Source organism: Vombatus ursinus, unplaced genomic scaffold, assembly GCF_900497805.2.
Source record: "Vombatus ursinus unplaced genomic scaffold, bare-nosed wombat genome assembly UNPS02014810.1, whole genome shotgun sequence".
Taxonomy (NCBI): Eukaryota; Metazoa; Chordata; class Mammalia; order Diprotodontia; family Vombatidae; genus Vombatus; species Vombatus ursinus.
The window spans coordinates 21582598-21601091 of NW_020954588.1; the positions used below are offsets into that span (position 1 = coordinate 21582598).

General features: G+C 39.7%; 1 protein-coding gene across 1 annotated transcript in view; it reads right to left on the reverse strand.

The window, feature by feature from the left end:
• KCNMB2 (potassium calcium-activated channel subfamily M regulatory beta subunit 2) overlaps positions 1–17575 on the reverse strand; it is a 70780-nt gene extending 53205 nt beyond the window's left edge. Inside the window, exon 1 of the mRNA XM_027875775.1 lies at positions 17484–17575. Coding sequence (XP_027731576.1) covers positions 17484–17575 — 92 coding nt within the window. The remainder of the gene's footprint in view (positions 1–17483) is intronic.
• Between the last annotated feature and the right edge of the window lie 919 nt (positions 17576–18494).

Genomic DNA, 18494 nt, shown 5'->3' on the forward strand with positions numbered 1-18494 from the left:
GTAATGATGACAGTGCTAGTAAGCTTGGGTCAACACAGTAAATCTGGTAGTTAGGAATACATTTGTCCCTCTGATGTTAATTATAATCAGCTATTTATTTGAATGGAGATCTCCTGGGTTTGTTATATGAATAGAGATCTCCCTTGCTCTTCTGGGCCTCAGTTTCCTTATCTGTAAAATGGGGATTATGATAGCTATAGCCCTTGACTCCCAGGGATCTTGTGATTGGTCTCAAATGAACTTTAGCTGTTGTGCAAATCTTAAATCACAAGCTGCCTTTCAAAAGTCCTGCATCTCCTGGCTCCCACCTACCTTTCCAGTCTTATTTGGTCTCACTTCCTTTTGCCCATTTTCTGACATAGGCAAACTAGTTGTCTGACTGCTCCCCGCGTGTCTGTCTTCCACTTTCGGGTCTCTGTACCAGTGGTGCCATCTCCTCACTTCCATCTTGCAGCCACCATAGCTTTGTTCTAAGCATAGACTCCACTTTCTACAGGAGGCCTTCCCTGATGCCGCTTCAGGGTTCTCTCCCTCCCTCCTGAGATTGCTTCATCTAGACTCAGCGTTTACCTGATTAGGGACATGTGGTAGACAAGTATGTGTCAGCGTCTTCACTTTCCTTTTCTGCTTTAGTTTTCTACAGTGCCTCCCACCGAGCCTTGCTGATAATAAGTACTTCAACAGTTTGTCAAATGGAATTGATCCAAAGCTTGTGTGGAGGTAGCTGATGTAGTGGATTGAGAGAGCCCTCGAACTCAGGAACACCTGGGTTCAGGTGCTACCTGTGACACAGAGTGGCTGTGTGACCTTAGGCAAAGCACTTGACATCTCTGTATTCAGGGAGCTCTTGGAGACTCTAAGCTGCAAAGCAGTTGCTGACTTATATCAGTAGAGTGGATTCTCTCATTGGGTGTTCTGGGTCAACCACTTAACTGTCATGATCCCTTGTATCTTGATGAGAACTCTCATTTTACTAAAATATTGAATGAGACTTGTTTCTACTACTAATAGGCAGAAGTGATTATAATAACTGGCATAACTACTTCCATACCCACATTCATATCCATGTCCATATCCATATCCATATCCATATTCCTCTATATCAATGGCAGTTAGGTGGTACAGTATATAGAGTGTTGGGCTTGAAGTCAGAAAGACCTAAGTTCAAATTCGGTCAAAGAAACTTCTTAGTGATGTGACCCTGGACAAGTCATTTAACCTCTGTTTGTCTCAGGATCAGTGATCTACTGGAGAAGGAAATGGAAAACCACTTCAGTAGCAGATGTGTATATACACATATACATAACACACACATATATACATGTGTGTATACATATACATATACACATATACATATATACACACATATGCATATGCACATATATGATTTGGAGATGGGAGGGACCTTCCGGGTCATCTAGTAAAATCCCCTAATTTTACAGCTATAACTGAAGTCCAGAAAGATTCAATACTTGCCTGAGGTCACACAGGTAATAAGAGGCAGAGATGAAATTTGAACCCCATCCTCTGATTCCAAATACAGATGTATAGATACATACTCTTCAAAAAATGAATGAATAGTTCTGCTTTGCCTGAGAACCTTAAGTAATAAAGGTGATGTCTAATTGGAGACGAAACATCTGAGGCCCATTCTTTGTGAAGTCAATTAGCAAGTGAAAAGAAGTACTCTTAACCTAGTTGGGGAAAGTTTGAGGTATTGGAGCACATTTCCTAGACTTGGATTTGGAAGGTGCCCTGAAATCCCATCCCTAGTCAAATCACGACCATTCTATACGAAGTTCCAAACCAATGGAAATTAAGCCTCTGAAGATCTTCAGTGATAAGGAATTAATCAATTCCTCTCCCTTCTCCAAATCTCTTTCCATTTTTAGATAGCTTTAATTGTTGGAAAGGTTTGTGTGAAAACCAATGAAATTATAGGTCTGGCAAAAATAAAAATAAATGATCAAATAATAAAAAACAATAAAACCTCAATTCTGAACACAATATTTCAGGTGTCATCTGATGAGGAGAGAATACAGCAGAATTATCACCTTGAACAAGTAACTTCTCGTGGGCTATCAATGACCTCATTTGTAAAATTAAGGGATTAGACTAGACGATCTTTAACGTCCTAGCTCTAAATGCTATATAATTTTATCACTTCTATTACCTTGGATACAGTGTGTCTAATAATATATTCCTAGGATCCTATTAGCTTTTAGGGTTGCCATATCTTGCTGATGACTAATACTGAGCTTTAAAATCCTCTAGACTAGAGGCGTCAAACATATAACCCTCCAGTAGTATTGTTGCCTAACACTACTGAGTGCAGCAAAAATGCATTAGAATGTAATTGGGAAAGACGGAACACAATAAATAAAAATATAATAGAATACAAATAATATTAATATGTGGTTTCCTAACCTACAGGGATCATTATGTGTGGTTTAGTGGTCCCATTGTTCTTTGAGTCTGATACCACTACTCTAGATATACTATGTCTTTTTACCTTACATACACTGCTTTTAACTGCACCTCCCCCGAACTCCACATTTTCAGTTGATTTTTTGGATCCAAGTTCAGAAATTTACATTTTTTTCTCTAACAGTAAATTTCAGCTTCTTAGCTTTGTTAAGACATTTTTTGGATCACAATTCTGTCATCTAATGTATTATCACTCCCAGCTTAGAAAATTTAACAAATATGACAGTGATGCCATCATCCAAATCATTGATAAAAGAATAGAAGAGGAAAGAAGCCTATGATACTCCACTAGGGACTCCATCAAGGTTAATATTGATCATTTAACAATCTTTGGCTCTAGCCATTCAATTAGCACTGAATCCATCCAACTGTATTATCAACATCTATTCCATTTTTTTCCATTTTGTCCACAAAGATATTGTAGGACACCTTACCAAATGCTTTGCTGGAATCCATATATACTGTGTCCATAAAGGAATGCCACAGCTAGTGCCCTATGTACTAGACTAATGGCCTTTCAGGAAAAGAAAAATATCATGATGTGTCTCGTTCATGACAAACCCATGTTGGCTCTTAGTGATTACTTCCTATCTTCCTATGAGCTCAAAAATTATCCTTGTAATAACTGAATCATACGACAGTAAAAATTTTAAAAACCAGGAATTAATGTGAAGCTCACTGCCTATAATATAATATAATATAATATAATATGCACATCTTCTCTTTTTCTGAAATTCTGGAAAACATTTGTCCATCTCTAATATGGCAATACATCTTTCATTTGCCATAATTCCACCAAGATTATAAGCACAGCTTCAGTAATTGTACTCATTAAGGGATTTTTGGTGGGTATCCTGTGATATCTTTTAAGTAAGATAATAAGCCCTTGTTAAAGAATGAATTCAGTGCTCTGCATTTTTTTGGGGCTTAGTTAAGGCATTCTCTTTTTAAAACTCCTGTATACAAGGGGAGAACTGAACCCTAGGCACAAGTAGCTCTTATAGCCAAGTTCTCTGTGCCACCCCCCCATCTCTATCCCACCCCCCTGCCAAGTGGAATATGGCTGACCAGTTACCAGTCTTGCAACTAGGTTGAGAAGACAGAAGATACATTTGAAATGGCCCAGAATAGAAAGAAAGTGTGAGAATGTGTTTCAATTCTGAGAGAGGGAAATACAAAGTTAGGAGATTAATGAAGGTATGATTAGCAGGGCAATGGTAATAAGTTGTGATTGGATATCCTAGGAATAAGTACTGCAAGCTGAGCAGGTACTTTCTTTCCCAAGGGAACATATTTTCCTGTAGTTTCCTCAGGTTAGCAGTACCTAGTCTGCTGCAGGGATGTCAAGTTATCTAGAAACACCATAAAATAAGCCAGCCCTAGGACTCTTGTACCTTTTGGTATATTGTTTTATTAAAGTTATATTATCATTGCCATGGGGGATGATGTATGTAAATCAATCAGCAAACAAATATTAAGCACCAACTGTGTGCCTGGTATTGTGATAAGCATTGAGGATGCAACAAAAGGTGTAAAGATAAAAAAAAAAGCAGTTTTTGCCCTCAAGAGTCTTACATTCTAACGGAGGAGACAATATCCATATATGTAACCAAATATAAGATACATACAAAGTTGGAGAAAAGTAATTTCAGAGGGGAAGGCACTAACGGTATGGAGTTGAGTGGAGGGCAAGGCCCCTTTTAGAATATGGGATTTTATTTGGATTATTTAGAAGCCAGGGAAACTAAGAAGTGGAGGTGAGGTGGGAAAAGTTTCTCCAAATGGGACTAGTCAGTGTGAAGGCATGTGGAGATGCCAGATGGGGGGTTGTATGTGAAGTACAGCAAATGGGCCAGTGCTGCTGAAATGTAGGATTATGTTAAAATGAATAATGTTTAAGAAAATCAGAAAGATAAGAAGGGGATAGGTAGTAAAGAGCTTCAAATATCAAATAGAAGAATTTTATATTTGATACTGGAGATAAAAGAGAATCATTGGAGTTTATGGAGGAGGGTAGTGACATAGAGCTATATTTTTGGGGAAAAAAACCAGTTTTGGCTGCTTAGTGGAGGATGGATTAGAGTGGGGAGAGACTTGAGGCAGGGAGAAGAACTATCTCAATAATCCAGATGAGAGATAATTAGAATACGAACTATGGCAGTGATTGTGTGAGTGAAAAGGACATATAGGAGATACGTGATAAAGGTAAGTTTTTTGATTGGATATGTGGGGTGAGTGAGAAGTTGAGGATGACACCAAGGTTGGGAACTCGATTGACCAGGATGATGATGATGAACTTGACAGTAATGGAGAAATTCAGAAGGGGGAAGGGTTTTGGGGTAAGGATAATGAGTCCTATTTTGGGTATGTTGAGTTTGAGATCCTCCCAGGATGTCTAGTTCAAAATGATCAAAAGACAGTTGGTGGTATGAGATTGGACTTTGGGAGAGAGATAAGAGATAGATAATTAGATCTGAGCATTATTTTCATAGAGAATACAATTAAACCCATGGAAGCCTATGTGATTTTCAAGTGAGATGGCATAGAGGGGAAAAAAGAGGGCCTGAGGACAGAGCTTGGGGCATATCTACTCTTAGTGTGCCTGACATGAAGGGAGATCCATAAAAGGAGATTGAGAAGAAGTGGCCAGACAAGTAGGAGGACAATCTACACAAAAATTTAGAGAGGAGAAAGTTTCCAGGAGAAGAAGGTGGTCAACAGTGTCAAATGCTGCAGAGTGGTCAAGAAGGATGAAGACTGAGAAAGAGCCATTAGATTTGTCAGTGGTGACTTTGGAGAGAGCAGTTTCAGTTGAATGATGAAATTGGAAGCTACATTAGAGAGGATTGAGGAGAAATTGAGAGAAGAGAAAGTGGGACCACTAAATGTAGATGAAACTTTTGAGTAATTGTCACAAACAGGAGGAGAGATTCAGAATGAGAGTTAGCAAGAGTGGCTGGTTCAGGTGAGGGTATTTTAAAGATGGGTATCTTTGTAGGAGGCAAGGGAGGAGCCAGTACTTAGGGAGAGACTGAAGATTAGAAGAAAAGTGGGGATAATAGTGGGAACATTGGTAGGGTATGGCATCAAGGATATATCTAGAATGGTTTGCCTTGGCAAGGAGAATGGCCATCTCTTTGTCTGTAAGTGAAGAAAATAGTGGCAGATGTTCTTAGAGAACGTAAGATGAGGAGAGAAGATGGAACTCTTGGTGAATCTCCTTGTAAACCATATAGAAACGAATCTGAGACATTATTACAATCATTATTTTGGTAGAGGCAACTTGATGGTGGATAGAGGATTGGACTTGGAGAGAAGACCCAGGTTTTAATCTTGCTTCTGACATAAACCATAACCCAGGGCAGGTCATTTAACCTTTTATATGCTGCAGACAACTTCCTAGGACTCAACTACTAAGTCATAGATCTGTTGCAATATGCATTGGTGGAGAGACTTCACATACCAGGAGTTCTCTACGCTGGCGAAACCATAGACTCTGCACATGTTATACTGAATAGACTGGGAATATAGGTTTCCCTCCCTCCCCCCTTTGCTGGGTGGGGGAGCAGCTGGTGGTGCAGTGGATAGAATGACAGGTCTGGAGTCAGGAAGGCTCATCTTCCTGAGTTCAAATCTGGTCTTAGATACTATTTGTGTGACCCTGGGCAAGTCACTTAACCCTGTTTGCTTCAGTTTCCTCATCTGTAAAATGAGCTAGAGAAGGAAATGGCAAACTACTCCAGTATCTTTGCCAAGAAAACCCCCAATGGGGTCATGGAGAGTCAGACACAATGACTAAATAACAACTGGGAGGGGGGGCAGGTAGTTGAGACTCTTCTAGGTGAAGAAGGACCAACGGAACTGATAAGGTCATGATGATAAAAGGTTTCCCTCTTCTCAGCACACATACAAACTGTGGAAAGTGACTGCTGACAAGTATTTGTTGTAACTGGATCAATAAGGTTTTGTTTCTATGGCCCTCAATTGGACCAGAGAAATAGCTTTATTATCCCACAATCCAAGGATCATAGATTTAGAGCTGGAAGGGACCTCAGAGACCATCTAGTTCACTGCCCCCTGGCCTATTTTCCAGATTAAGAGACTGAGGCTCACAGTGGTACAGTAACTAATCCATAGTTATACAATACCTGGCATGTAGTAAATCCTTTAGAAATGCTCCTCAGTTTGGATTGAGTCCTTCCTGATGGACCGTTTTACTGAATACAGAATAGCATCTCCTACTGGTAAATTTCAGGCTTCCAATATCACAATGAAACTGAGCAGCTCTAATTCCTACTGCCCTGGAATCCCAGCCCTAGAAGAGTCTTATGCATTAGTACTTGCTATTTATTAGCTGCCCACAGTTTACTAGGAACTCTTGGGTAATAAAAGACATACTCAGGCTTCATTTACCTTGAAATAGTGTAACATTAACTGGCAAGCTTAAATCTAGCTCACCCAAAAATAATTAAGAGTTTAAGAGATAATATAGCATGCATCCTGCCCTGTCTCTGCTGGTATGCAAATGAGAATTGGTTCACATTATAACAGCCTACTAAATTTTGACTTTTTGTCCCCTAGTGAGTGGGAATTCTTTTATTTCGAACCCGTATGCCCAGCTCCTGGCACATGGTAAGCCTTAATGCATGCTCTGTCTGTCTGTCTGTCTGTCTGTCTACCTATCTATCTATCTATCTATCTATCTATCTATCTATCTATCATCTATCTATTTATCTATCTATCTTTCTATTTAATCTGTAAAGCACTTATCACTGGCTAACATTCGGTGCTTAATAAATGCTTAAGGCACACAATAAGTCTTAATATTGCTTTATCTATCTACCCATTTACTTATCTAACTATCATTTATCCATCATCGTCATTATCATCATCATCTTACCTTTCTCTCTCATCTATTTGTAAAGCACTTAGCACAGTGCCTGGCACATATTAGATAAATGGTCAAGGCACACAATAAGCTTTAATACATGCTTTATCTATTTACCTATTATTTATCCATCCATCCATCCATCTATGTATCTATGTATCTATGTATCTATCTATCTATCTAATCAATTTGTAAAGCACTTAGTACAGTGTCTGGCACATAATAGGTGCTTAAAAAATGCTTATCCACTCCCTTCTCTGCATTCTGCTCTGTTCTTTGTATATGTAACCCCAGTACAGTGCCTGGCACATAGCACGTGCCTAGCAAATAATTGTCAATTATTTTGCAGTGGCAGAGAAGGGGATGGGGTGGGGCAAAAGCCAGAACTAAAAACCTATTTAAAAATCTGTAGAGGAGCCTGTAAATGACCTCATTCTATAACCTTTCTTCCCCCCAAATTGATGTTTTACTTGATGACCCAAAGACCAATCTTGTTGCCTTCAAATATGTTTTTTTTCCCTCTGCCATCTGGTCCGGATGAAGAATAGTAGGTCCAGGGTTCAATGAAAGCCCACTGCATCTTTGGCTTTCCCCTGGACCCTTCCAATCAGATGCTTAAACTGTATCATTGGGCCTGGCCCTCTGTGTTCCACAGAAACAAGTCCAAGAAAAACTGACTTTTGGCCTTCTATCCCAGAGCAGGTTTTCATGTTTGAGTTTTTTTTCCCTGTGCCTGCTAAAAAAGAGATCTATTATCCATCAGAACCTGTTCCTATCAAAGTCCTCAGCTATGGACATGATGGTGCTATTAAAAATATGTCACTTATTCAGCTGGAATGTTTTGCTTATCAAGCTTAATTCCTACTGGGGGTACTCCTGTCTTCCCAGTGGGCGCCTGGGACAGTACAGCACCTCCTTTTGAAAAACCTGTCTTTTTGTACCCTTGGCCATGAGAGGCACAGGTTTAGTGAAATAAGAAAATGAGAAAGCTGAACTGGAATGAGGATGATGATGATAGATAGATAGACAAATAATGTTTTTATAACACTTACTATGTGCCAGGCACTGTGCTAAGCACTTTACAATTCTTATCTCATTTGATCCTCACAACAACCCTGGGAGGTAAATGCTATTGTTATTCCCATTTTACAGATGAGGAAACAGAGGCAAATCAAGGTTAAACAAGTTACCCAGGGTCACACAACTAGTAAGTATCTGATGCCAGATTTGAACTCAGGTCTTCCTGACTCCAGGTCAGTGCTCTATTTATTGTGCAACCTAGCTGCCTTGTTCCATTTTAAGGTCTTTGAGAATTATATGTGTGGAAGTCCTCTGCTGTTCAACTGTGAGTGCTCTCCTGTTTTTGTTTTTTTTCTTCAGTCCAATGACATCCTAGAGGAGCTGCTCATTGTGCCACTACTAAAAGAAAAGAGAAGAGGAAGGCTCAGTGCAGTCAGGCAAGGGACCTTGGGAAAGAGGGGGAGGGAGCCTTAGGTGAAAATATTCAAATTTACCCCCAAAGGAAAGTTAGTCTCTCTCTCTCTGTCTCTGTCTCTCTGTCTCTTTCTGTTTCTGTCTCTCTGTCTCTGTCTTTCTGTTTCTGTCTTCTGTCTTCTGTCTTTCTGTCTCTCTCTGTTTCTGTCTCTCTGTCTCTGTTTCTCTGTCTCTGTCTCTCTCCTGCTAACACTGTTGTTACTGGTGAGTCTTCTATGCCTTTGATTCCAGAGAACTTCCATTCCTTTCATCAGATTTGATTCTCATAAATCTTTTATTTTGAATGGAACCCACAAGAGCACAGGAAATAGTCACGTGGCAAAGTGGATTGAGTGTTGGACATGGCATCAGGAAGACTTGGCTTCAGATACTAATTCAGGTACATACTAGTGACCCTGGATAAGTCATTTAACCTCTAAGCCTCAGTTTTCTCATCAGCAACATGGAAATAATAAAGACACCAACCTCTCAGGTTAGTTGTGAAGCTCAAATGAAACCTTAAGGTGGTGTAGAAATACTGGTTTCCATTGTTATTCTAACATCCAACTCATTGGGAGAGTGATGGCCCAGTGTAAACTCTTTGCAGGCAGGGACTTTTTTTTTTGTCTTTATATCCCCAGTGCCTATCATGGTGTGTAACATAAACTTAGGACTTGATTAATGCTTACTGAATTGAATAGAGAGGCAGTGTTGTGAAGTGGTTAGGGTGCTGGACTTGAGTCAGGAAGGGCAGGGTTCAAATTTGGCCTCAGATACTTATTAGCTGTGTTACCCTGGGCAAGTCATTGCCATCTCTGTGCCTCAGTTTCCTCATCTATAAAATGAGGTCATTCAACTCCATGGTCCCTAAGATTCTTTCTAGTTTTATGCCTATATGAATTTATGAACTGAAGTGAATAGAAATATATTGTTAGTCTCTGCTATTTTAGGAAGCTCTGCCTTAGTTTGAGGAAGCCTCTTCTAGGATGAAGCAGGAGTCAATTTTTCTTTGAAAAACTTTAAAGGTTTTCTCAAGCAAATAATGTTAGTAATTGATATTTACACATTACTCTAAGACTTGCAAAGAGCTTTACACACATTATCTCATTTGATACTTATACAACACAATCTTGTGATAGATACTTTTATTATCCCCATTTTAGGGAATAGAAAATTGAGACTTAGAATAGGCTTGCTCAGACTCACATAGCTGGTAAGTATATGAGAGAGGATTTGTACCCATGGTTTTCTGACTCTAGACTGAGAAATCCATCTCCTAAGTCATACTACCTTCCATATTATAGAAACAACACAAAGAATTTAATTGGGTGCAAGATGCCTCATGAAATTTGCTCTCTTTGTGTGGTTGTAACTTAAGAGCAACAGGGCTTTGCATGCCCAGTGGAATTTGGAGTTGTTCATAGCATTTAGATTTGATAAGTAGTGTGGTGTCAGGTTGTGTGGTATGGCAAAAAATGTGGGATAATGGAAATGATGGGGTATGGGCCCATCATTCAGTTTCAGAAGCCTAGACCTTTGCCCCTTTTGCCAAAAGGAATTTGGTTCCTTTGTCTGTGGGCCCCAGAAATCCCTTAAACTTGTTTTATGGTCTCTGGTTCCTTATCAACTCCCCTTATCTCCCTTTGAAAGCCCTAGCCCCACCTTTTGATCTTATGCAGATGCCTTTCAAACTTCTTCCTTTTCTATTCCCATTGTCTATTCAGTCTCTCAGACCTTCCAATCAGAATTCTCATCTAGACCCTTTTCCCAGCCCCCTCCTCTGGCCACCCCAAGTTACTTTAGTGTATATAAGATCCACGCTGGCCCCCATTCAAACGCTGAGACTCTCTCATGCCCAAAAGGCTGAGACTTTCTCATGCCCGCTCGTCCCCATGGGCGTTACTAATGTTCAGATTCCTTAAGAGTCTGGCCTATATGATTTATCACTAATAAACTTTTTCTCTGGCTGGAAGAAGATTTGAGTTGAATTCATTCAGGCAGAGCCCGCGTCGCGATCTTGGAGTCCAAGCACCCCAAACCTCTTCAGAAGGGACATCATAACTGAAGGCAGAGGACCTAGGCTCATATCCTAGGTCTGTCACCTAAAACCTCTGTGATCTTAGGCAAGTCATTTAACATCTCTGGGCCTCAACTTCCTGTAAACTCAATGTCCTCTGAAGTCTTTTTCAGTTCTAGGTCTGTGTTCTAGGTCTATGATCCTAAGATTCTTTGACTTACCTGAACTGTTTCCTCATCTGCCAAATGAGGAGGTTGGGCTCAGTGGCCCATGATGTCCCTTCCAGCTCTAAGTCTTGAATTCTGTCTCCAGTTGTTTTAGTCTAGGAAGACAGTGGGATCCTTCCTTTATACAGAAGAAGTCTCTTAGTGTCTTGCCTAGGGCACAAATCAATCCATTTACCAACAACTATTTATTAAACTCCTATTGTGTTCCGGGCAATTAGGATCACAATAAATAGATAAATGAGTCCCTGCCCTCAAGCAGCTTACTTTCCATCTGCAGAGACAAAATGTATACTAAATATAAGAATATTCAAAGATATAAAAAATAGACATGAGGTAAATGGAGTGGAGAGATCACGCAAAGATGCTTCTCTGATTCATTATTTCCCACTATTTCTTAAAATCAAATGGAGGAAAATTGTTATCAAGACTCTGAGATGTTTAGGAGCCGCAGGACTTATTCATTTGAATGATATTGGTATTCCAACAATAAATGCTAAGTAATGAATATTTTTGAATTGAATTGCTGAATTCCATATGAATATTAAAGATGGTGCTCATTGCAATGGTGTGTAATGCAAAGAATGCTGCACCAAGACTGTTAATCTAGGTTTGAATAGTATCTCTATGACTTATTAACTGTGAGACCTTGGGCGAGTTGTTTCATTTCTCTGAGCCTCATCTGCCAAATTTGGATAATGATGCTTTTCTTTTCTTTTCTTTTTTTTTTTTGGTTAGGCAATGGGGTTAAGTGACTTGCCCAAGGTCACACAGCTAGTAAGGGTTATGTATCTGAGGCCGGATTTGAACTCAGGTCCTCCTGAATCCAGGGCCGGTGCTCTATCCACTGCGCCACCTAGTTGCCCCGATAATGATGCTTGTACTATATAGTCTACAGTGTTGTTGTCAAGATTAAATGTTATAATATAGTAAAAGTGCTTTCTATTCAGTAAAAATTTGCATCAATCTAAGGTATTATTACTACTCTTGCTTCTCATTCCCTCCCATTTCTCCTCCATTTTCCCTTTCTTTCCTCCCTCTCTTTCTTCTTCCCTCCCTCCTTTCTTTCTCTCTTTTTCTTTCTCTTTCTTTCTTCCTTTTTTCTTCTCTCCCTCCCTCCCTTCCTTCTTTCCTCCCCCCTTTATCCTCTCAGCACATCCTGTGACATTGTACTTACGTCTTGATATTGATGGCCATTATGTCATAGTTATCCATGGAGGTTATGGTGCTTGTGCTGTTGAATCTACTGTTTAATAACTAGATGTCTGTTTTGTAACCAAGGAAAGTTGATGAAAGTAAAAGAATGTAGGGGCAAAACAAGGCCCTATTGTAGAAATATAAGTAACGTAGCATGCGTAGGGATTTGTCCCAAGGTGCCAGCATCCAGAGGGGATGCTCTCCCTTCCCATGACTGCCACTGTTCCTGCATCTCAAGCCTTTGTCTTTCATTCCTTCTTTTCCTCTCCCTGCCAAACCAACCTAACCCTTTGGTCCTATTGCCATTGCGCTATCTCCTGGGGCCCTCCTTTTTTTCCCCAACCCCTTTATGATGAGGGTAAGACTGTCCCCTCTTCTTCTTCTTCTTCTTGGCAATTGGGGTTAAGTGACTTGCCCAGGGTCACATGGTTAGTAAGTATCAAATGTTTGGTCCGAGGCTGGATGTGAACTCAGGTCCTCCTGACTTCAGGGCCGGTGCTCTATCCACTGTGCCACCTAGCTGCACCCTGCCCCCTCTTCTAGTATGCTTTCATAGGCAGTTTGATAAAAGTCCCTACCCACACCATCACCTCCATTTTATCCTTATCTACTAACATTCAACTGTTTTTGTCCCAAGTGAAAAATATTCTTTGTTACAGCTTTTTCATGCATAACAATATTCCTTCCTAGCATACATCAGAGCCTAAAGGTATGGTGTTGTGGCTCCAGACCATATTGGAGTACGATGACATTCCGGTGACCATCTATTCAAAAAGAATTCCAGGGATTTCTCCTTCCCTGGCCATACGCTTGGTACTATAGATACATTTGTCTTCTTGTATCATTGGAAATAAAATTTGACAGTCCCTATCAGCTCCTTGTTTGTTTAAACTTGAAGGGCTCTCTAATGATGCCTTGGGTACATACAAGGGTGGTAGCAGAGTCAAACTCAGAAGTGGGTGTGGGAGATATTAATTATGATCACAATTATGATCATGATCAATTTACCTTGTTGGGCTGTCTTGGAACCTCTACCCCTTTTGCAGGAAACCTGAACCTAGCAAGGCTGCAACCTTGGCTGTACTTACAGGCTTGGCAAAGAAATTAGTGCAAATCCCCCGGCTGCCATAAGATGCTTTAGAGCCCTCAGTAATAACACAGTATGGGACAGTGCCAGAGCTTGCACAGTATCAGCTCTTTTGCCAGTTGATGCCACTGCAAGTCCTGGGTGAGAATCCATTTCAGAGGATCTGGATTCATCAGATACCAGAGTGTGCAGATGCACAATGTGACCTCAAGGGCTCTGGGCCCTGGGAGCTGAATAGTAAACTCTTCCATTCATGGTGTAATGACCATGGGCAGCTCCTTAATCTATCAAGCCAAATGTACCTTATTTTATTAACAATAAGCATAATGAATGGCAAAGTGGGTCCTGTTAAGGGCATTATTGCTCGGAGTTTGGGCTGACAGCAAAATTACCATTACTAGGGAGTTCTATGACTTCTGAGGCTGAGATTCCTTGGTGAAGTGTAATTTTGTGATCCTTATTAACATTTGGATTGTCTATTTCCCTTGCCCATTAGGTCTATAAATAATCACATTTCCATGATCAGAAAAGATGAACTCGTTCAAAATTCCACTCATTCTTCTAAATAATAATCTTCCAAGCCAGACAGGTGCTTATTAATACCTTGTTATGTTAGATGTCTCTCCTGTTACCCAGGAACTACCTACCATATGTGCTCCTGCTGCTACAGAATTTGAATTTATATGAGCAGGATTTAAATGGCTTTCAATAAATTGGATGTTTCAGAATGTTTTTTTTTCTTTTTCATCCCTTTCTTTTCTGCTCTTCTCTGTCTTCCATCCACTAATTCCTTATCTTTGATTTCCTAAACTTATATTAAAATGCTTCATGTTCCTATTTCACTTTCCTTACAGCACACCCTGAGGTAGCCAACACACATATTATTATCACCATTTTATGGATCAAGAAACTGAGGTTTAGTCATCTTAAGTAGCCACTTTTTTGAGCTTCAATTTCTTCATCTGTGAAAGGTAGGGGTGTGTGTGTGTGTGTGTGTGTGTGTGTGTGTGTGTACTTGATGACTTTTGAATTTCCAACCCTAATGCTTTGATCTTGAATGTGTTTAAGATCCCACATCTGGTAAGTGGCAATTTTTTTATTCAAATTCCAAAGCCTTTTGATGCATAACCTCCCTGAGAAGAATAAATGTCATTTCTATGAATTTGGGTGTTTGTCTTTGAGGCCCAAAATCCAACAAAGCAAATGCAAAATTGCAAACCAAGGTCAGTGATTTTGTTCCTAGCTTCTCTTTGTGAGGTATGATGAACGTTATTGGCTCACCCAGCTAGCTTTTTTTAGTCTTATTATTGTGGTGAGAGTTGCATGGTCACAAATGACATCATGGGAGTAGGAAAAAAAATAATTTTCTTATTTTAATTTAGGGTGTGAATTAAACTTGATCAAGAGGGCAGAAACAATGGGTTTCTGAACACCTAAGGATTTCTGGAAGCAAGCTGGCTGGGTATAGCCGCCTGGAGTCTACATCTAAAAGAGCTGACATAGCCTGGGAACTATCAGCTCAAAAAGTTGATTAGACCCCCGTGCCTGAAGGGAAGAGACTAAATATCAGCTGGCCAACAGATGGCAGCATAGAACGATTCTGTGGATATACTCAGCAGAGAGAAGCATACCCAAGTTAGCAACTTTTGTCTTAATTTACCAATATTAATAAAGTTACTTTCTTCTCTCTCTATATATGAAAAGAGACTTTCTTTTTTCTCTGGTATTCCAGGTCTCCATATTATGACCAACCATACAGATACTTTTCCTGTGGCAAAAGCAGGTTTAGACATAATCTTGATAATGTGTTCATAAGAAAAGTTGGCTAAAAGATCCAGAAATACCTATTTGTCTCTGTGTCAGGGAGTGGTTTCCCAAACAATAAGTGATATGAGACCAGGGAATTCAAATTTCTCCAAGTTAAAAAATACAGTCACCAGTCACTTTAGAATCCAAATGGAGGATCACATACTCATATTATTTCAATCCTGCAGAAATTCTCCAAAGGGTTTAGCAATTTAATAAAGAATTTGTCTGGATATTAAATTTGGTCTTAGGGAGAAGCTCGAGGTCATTTAAAGGACTTCACAGTTTCCCAGTGGTAGTCCAAACTGCTTTTCTCCTTCTGTTTCTCTTTTTTCCTTATATCCTGCATGTCTAAGATATATGAAACAGATCTACAGATTGTCCATCCAGATGCGTGGTCTGGACAATAGATATTCTTCATCCATCTGGTTTTTCCTGTGTAGATGCTTAGGGAAAAGTGTGTTGAGTGATTGAGTGGTTCATGTAAGAGGCTCTGCAATATTCTGAGGCTTGCTGCACAGTGTCATTCGCAAATAGGAACACTTAGAGGCCCTCAACATCTATGTGGAATTCCTTTTCCATTTAAACTTTATTGTACATCATCAGTGATGGAGATGAACATGTTTGGTAAACATATGTCTTCCTGTTTTATTCCCAACTTGATATTTATAGAAAGTCATTAAAAAAACCCTCTGTTTTTATGACTGAAGAAATCCTGCATGATTTTGGCATTTATGGGAGATATTTTTTTTTGTAGGAGAGTTTTTGTGGTAGAGTTTTGCTGTGCTAAATCTAATGCTTATTTATAGTTAACAAACAATAAACACAGCAGGACCTTATAACACCTTTAAGTTAATTAAGCTTGACCCTAATTTTCTTACTGAAGCAAAGCCCCATCTTTTGAACATGAGTATTCTTCTGGTGAGTTATGGTTGTGAGTCATAGAATGCCACAATTTCTAGTTAATTAAATTTGTGAGTCCTCCAAAGGTATTATAGAGATACATGGTTAGTATGAGTAGGCTGCAGCATATTAACCAAAGAACTGTGTAGGAGAAACAGCATAAAGTATGTCATCAGAGAGATGTGATAAAATGAACTCTACTATTGCTCTTTAATGGAATGTATTTATCTGTTCCTTTATGGCTCCCATCATCATTCTTATAACTTTCTGGACCAGAATGCCCTTTCCTGGCCACCACTCCCCTGTGAATATAGTTTCCTCTGTTAGAATATAAACAAGTGCAGTGACTATCTCATTTTTGTGTTTGTTTCCCCACTGCTTAGCACAAAATAACTGCCTTATAAATGCTTTTTCATCCATCTATCCACCCATTTGGAAAATACATGTGGGCTGGTTAGGTAGTAAAGAAAAGAGGTAACAAATGTATAGCCCTTATACTGCATTGGTATCTATACAATGTCAAAATGTTGGATGGAACCCTGCCCCCCATGGGGGATTTATCAAAAAACATGGACAAGAGTTGCACGGAATGAGGAATTGATAGATTGAGTTTTGAGCTGTTGGACCTAGTGACTATTTTGTCAAGATCAAAGGTCTATTGAAGTTCTGAATTTTGGTCTCTTTTAAGAATTTCAGCTAGTTTTGGAAGAAGAAAATTATCTAGAGTGTTCCTCAGGAAAAGACCATAAAGGTAATTTTTCTGAAAAGTTGATATACCATTTCTAGATGGATAGAACCCATGCATCTCCTATAGTCTTCCCTCTTGTCTATTAGCTTTTAAGACATAATCCATTTTCTAGTCACCCAGGAATTCATAGGGATTATATAATCTACTTCAGATGATAAATCTCTTGTTTTGGATTGCTGTCTTTTACCTAGGTCAATTGGGAACTACCCTGGTCAGCTAACTTGTTTTCTCCATGCTAATATCAGGCAAAGAAAAAGCACAGCATTGAATTTTAACTTTAACTAATAGCAAAATAAGAGAGCAAAAAGCTCAAATTTGTTCCAAAGCAACTGCAGTCTCCTACTTTTCACCCCAGGGCTGCTGGGTGGTGCAGTAGATAAAGCATTGGCTCTGGAGTCAGGAAGACTTATCTTCCAGAGCTCAAATCCAGCCTCAAACATTTACTAGCTGTTGGTATCCTGTGCAAGTCACTTAGCCTTATTTGCCTCAGTTTCCTCATCTGTAAAATCATCTGGAGAAAGAAATGGCAAACCAATCTAGTATCTTTGCCAAGAAAACCCCAAAAAAGGGTCATGAAGAGTCAGACCCAACTGAACAACAACAAAAACCTTTCACCAAAGCATGTTTAAGAAATAGTCTCCATCAAGACCCACATTATGAATGAAGAGTTTTCTCTTTCAGAGCAGGCAGCCCTATTGTCACAGCTCAAACACTGTTGACCATTGCTTTTGTTCCATGTCTCCATATTGTTTGTCTTGGCTGGTTCTGGATTCTACTCAGCCTGATCACTGTCATCCCAGTGCTTTTTGGCTTATCTCTCTTCCATCATGCTCACAAACCCTGATATCAAATCCCAGGCTTTCTTATCTGTAGCCCATGCTCTTATGGTAATACCAGCATACCCAGCCACACAGTCCCGGGGGAATGAAAGTCCTCATCCCTCCCAGCCTCTTTTGCTAGATCATCATCAATATCTCACCTCCTGACTGTAGGTGTACCCAGTGGAGCTCTCCTGGATCCTTGTATTCTGTCTCTAAATTCTATGGTGACTAATATCAGCTCCCATGGGCTTAATGATTATATCTATGCTAATAACTCCTAGCTCCACATATCTATCTCTAAGCTTTTCTCTTGAGTTTCATTCTCACATCACCAACTGCATATTTGGAGATTTCCAACTAGATGTCCAAGAGTCATCTCTAATTCCCAGTGTTTGAAACAAAACTGAACATCATTTCCTTCAAACCCACACCTCTTCCATACTTTCTTATTCTGTCAGTGATACCACCATCTTTTTAGTCACTTAGGTTCAGAACCATGGTATCATCTTTAACTCCTTACTCTCTTACTTAACTCATATATTGAATCAGATGCAAAGTCTTGTCTCTTCTACCTTTATAGCTATTATAAGTGTTATTCCCTTTTCTGTGCTCATATAGCCACTGAGCTGGCACAGGCCTTTGCCATTTCTTGCCTGGACCATCATAAGAGACCTCTAATTGTTCTCTCCACTTCTCCATACACTTGCCAAAGTGATTTTCCTAATATGTCTGACAATGTCACTGCCTTACTAAACTCCAGTGGTTCCTTCTTTGTCTAGGGCCAAATAAAAACTAAATTTGGCTGAACTCATTCTTCCACCCTCCCCTCCCCTTTTTCCCCGC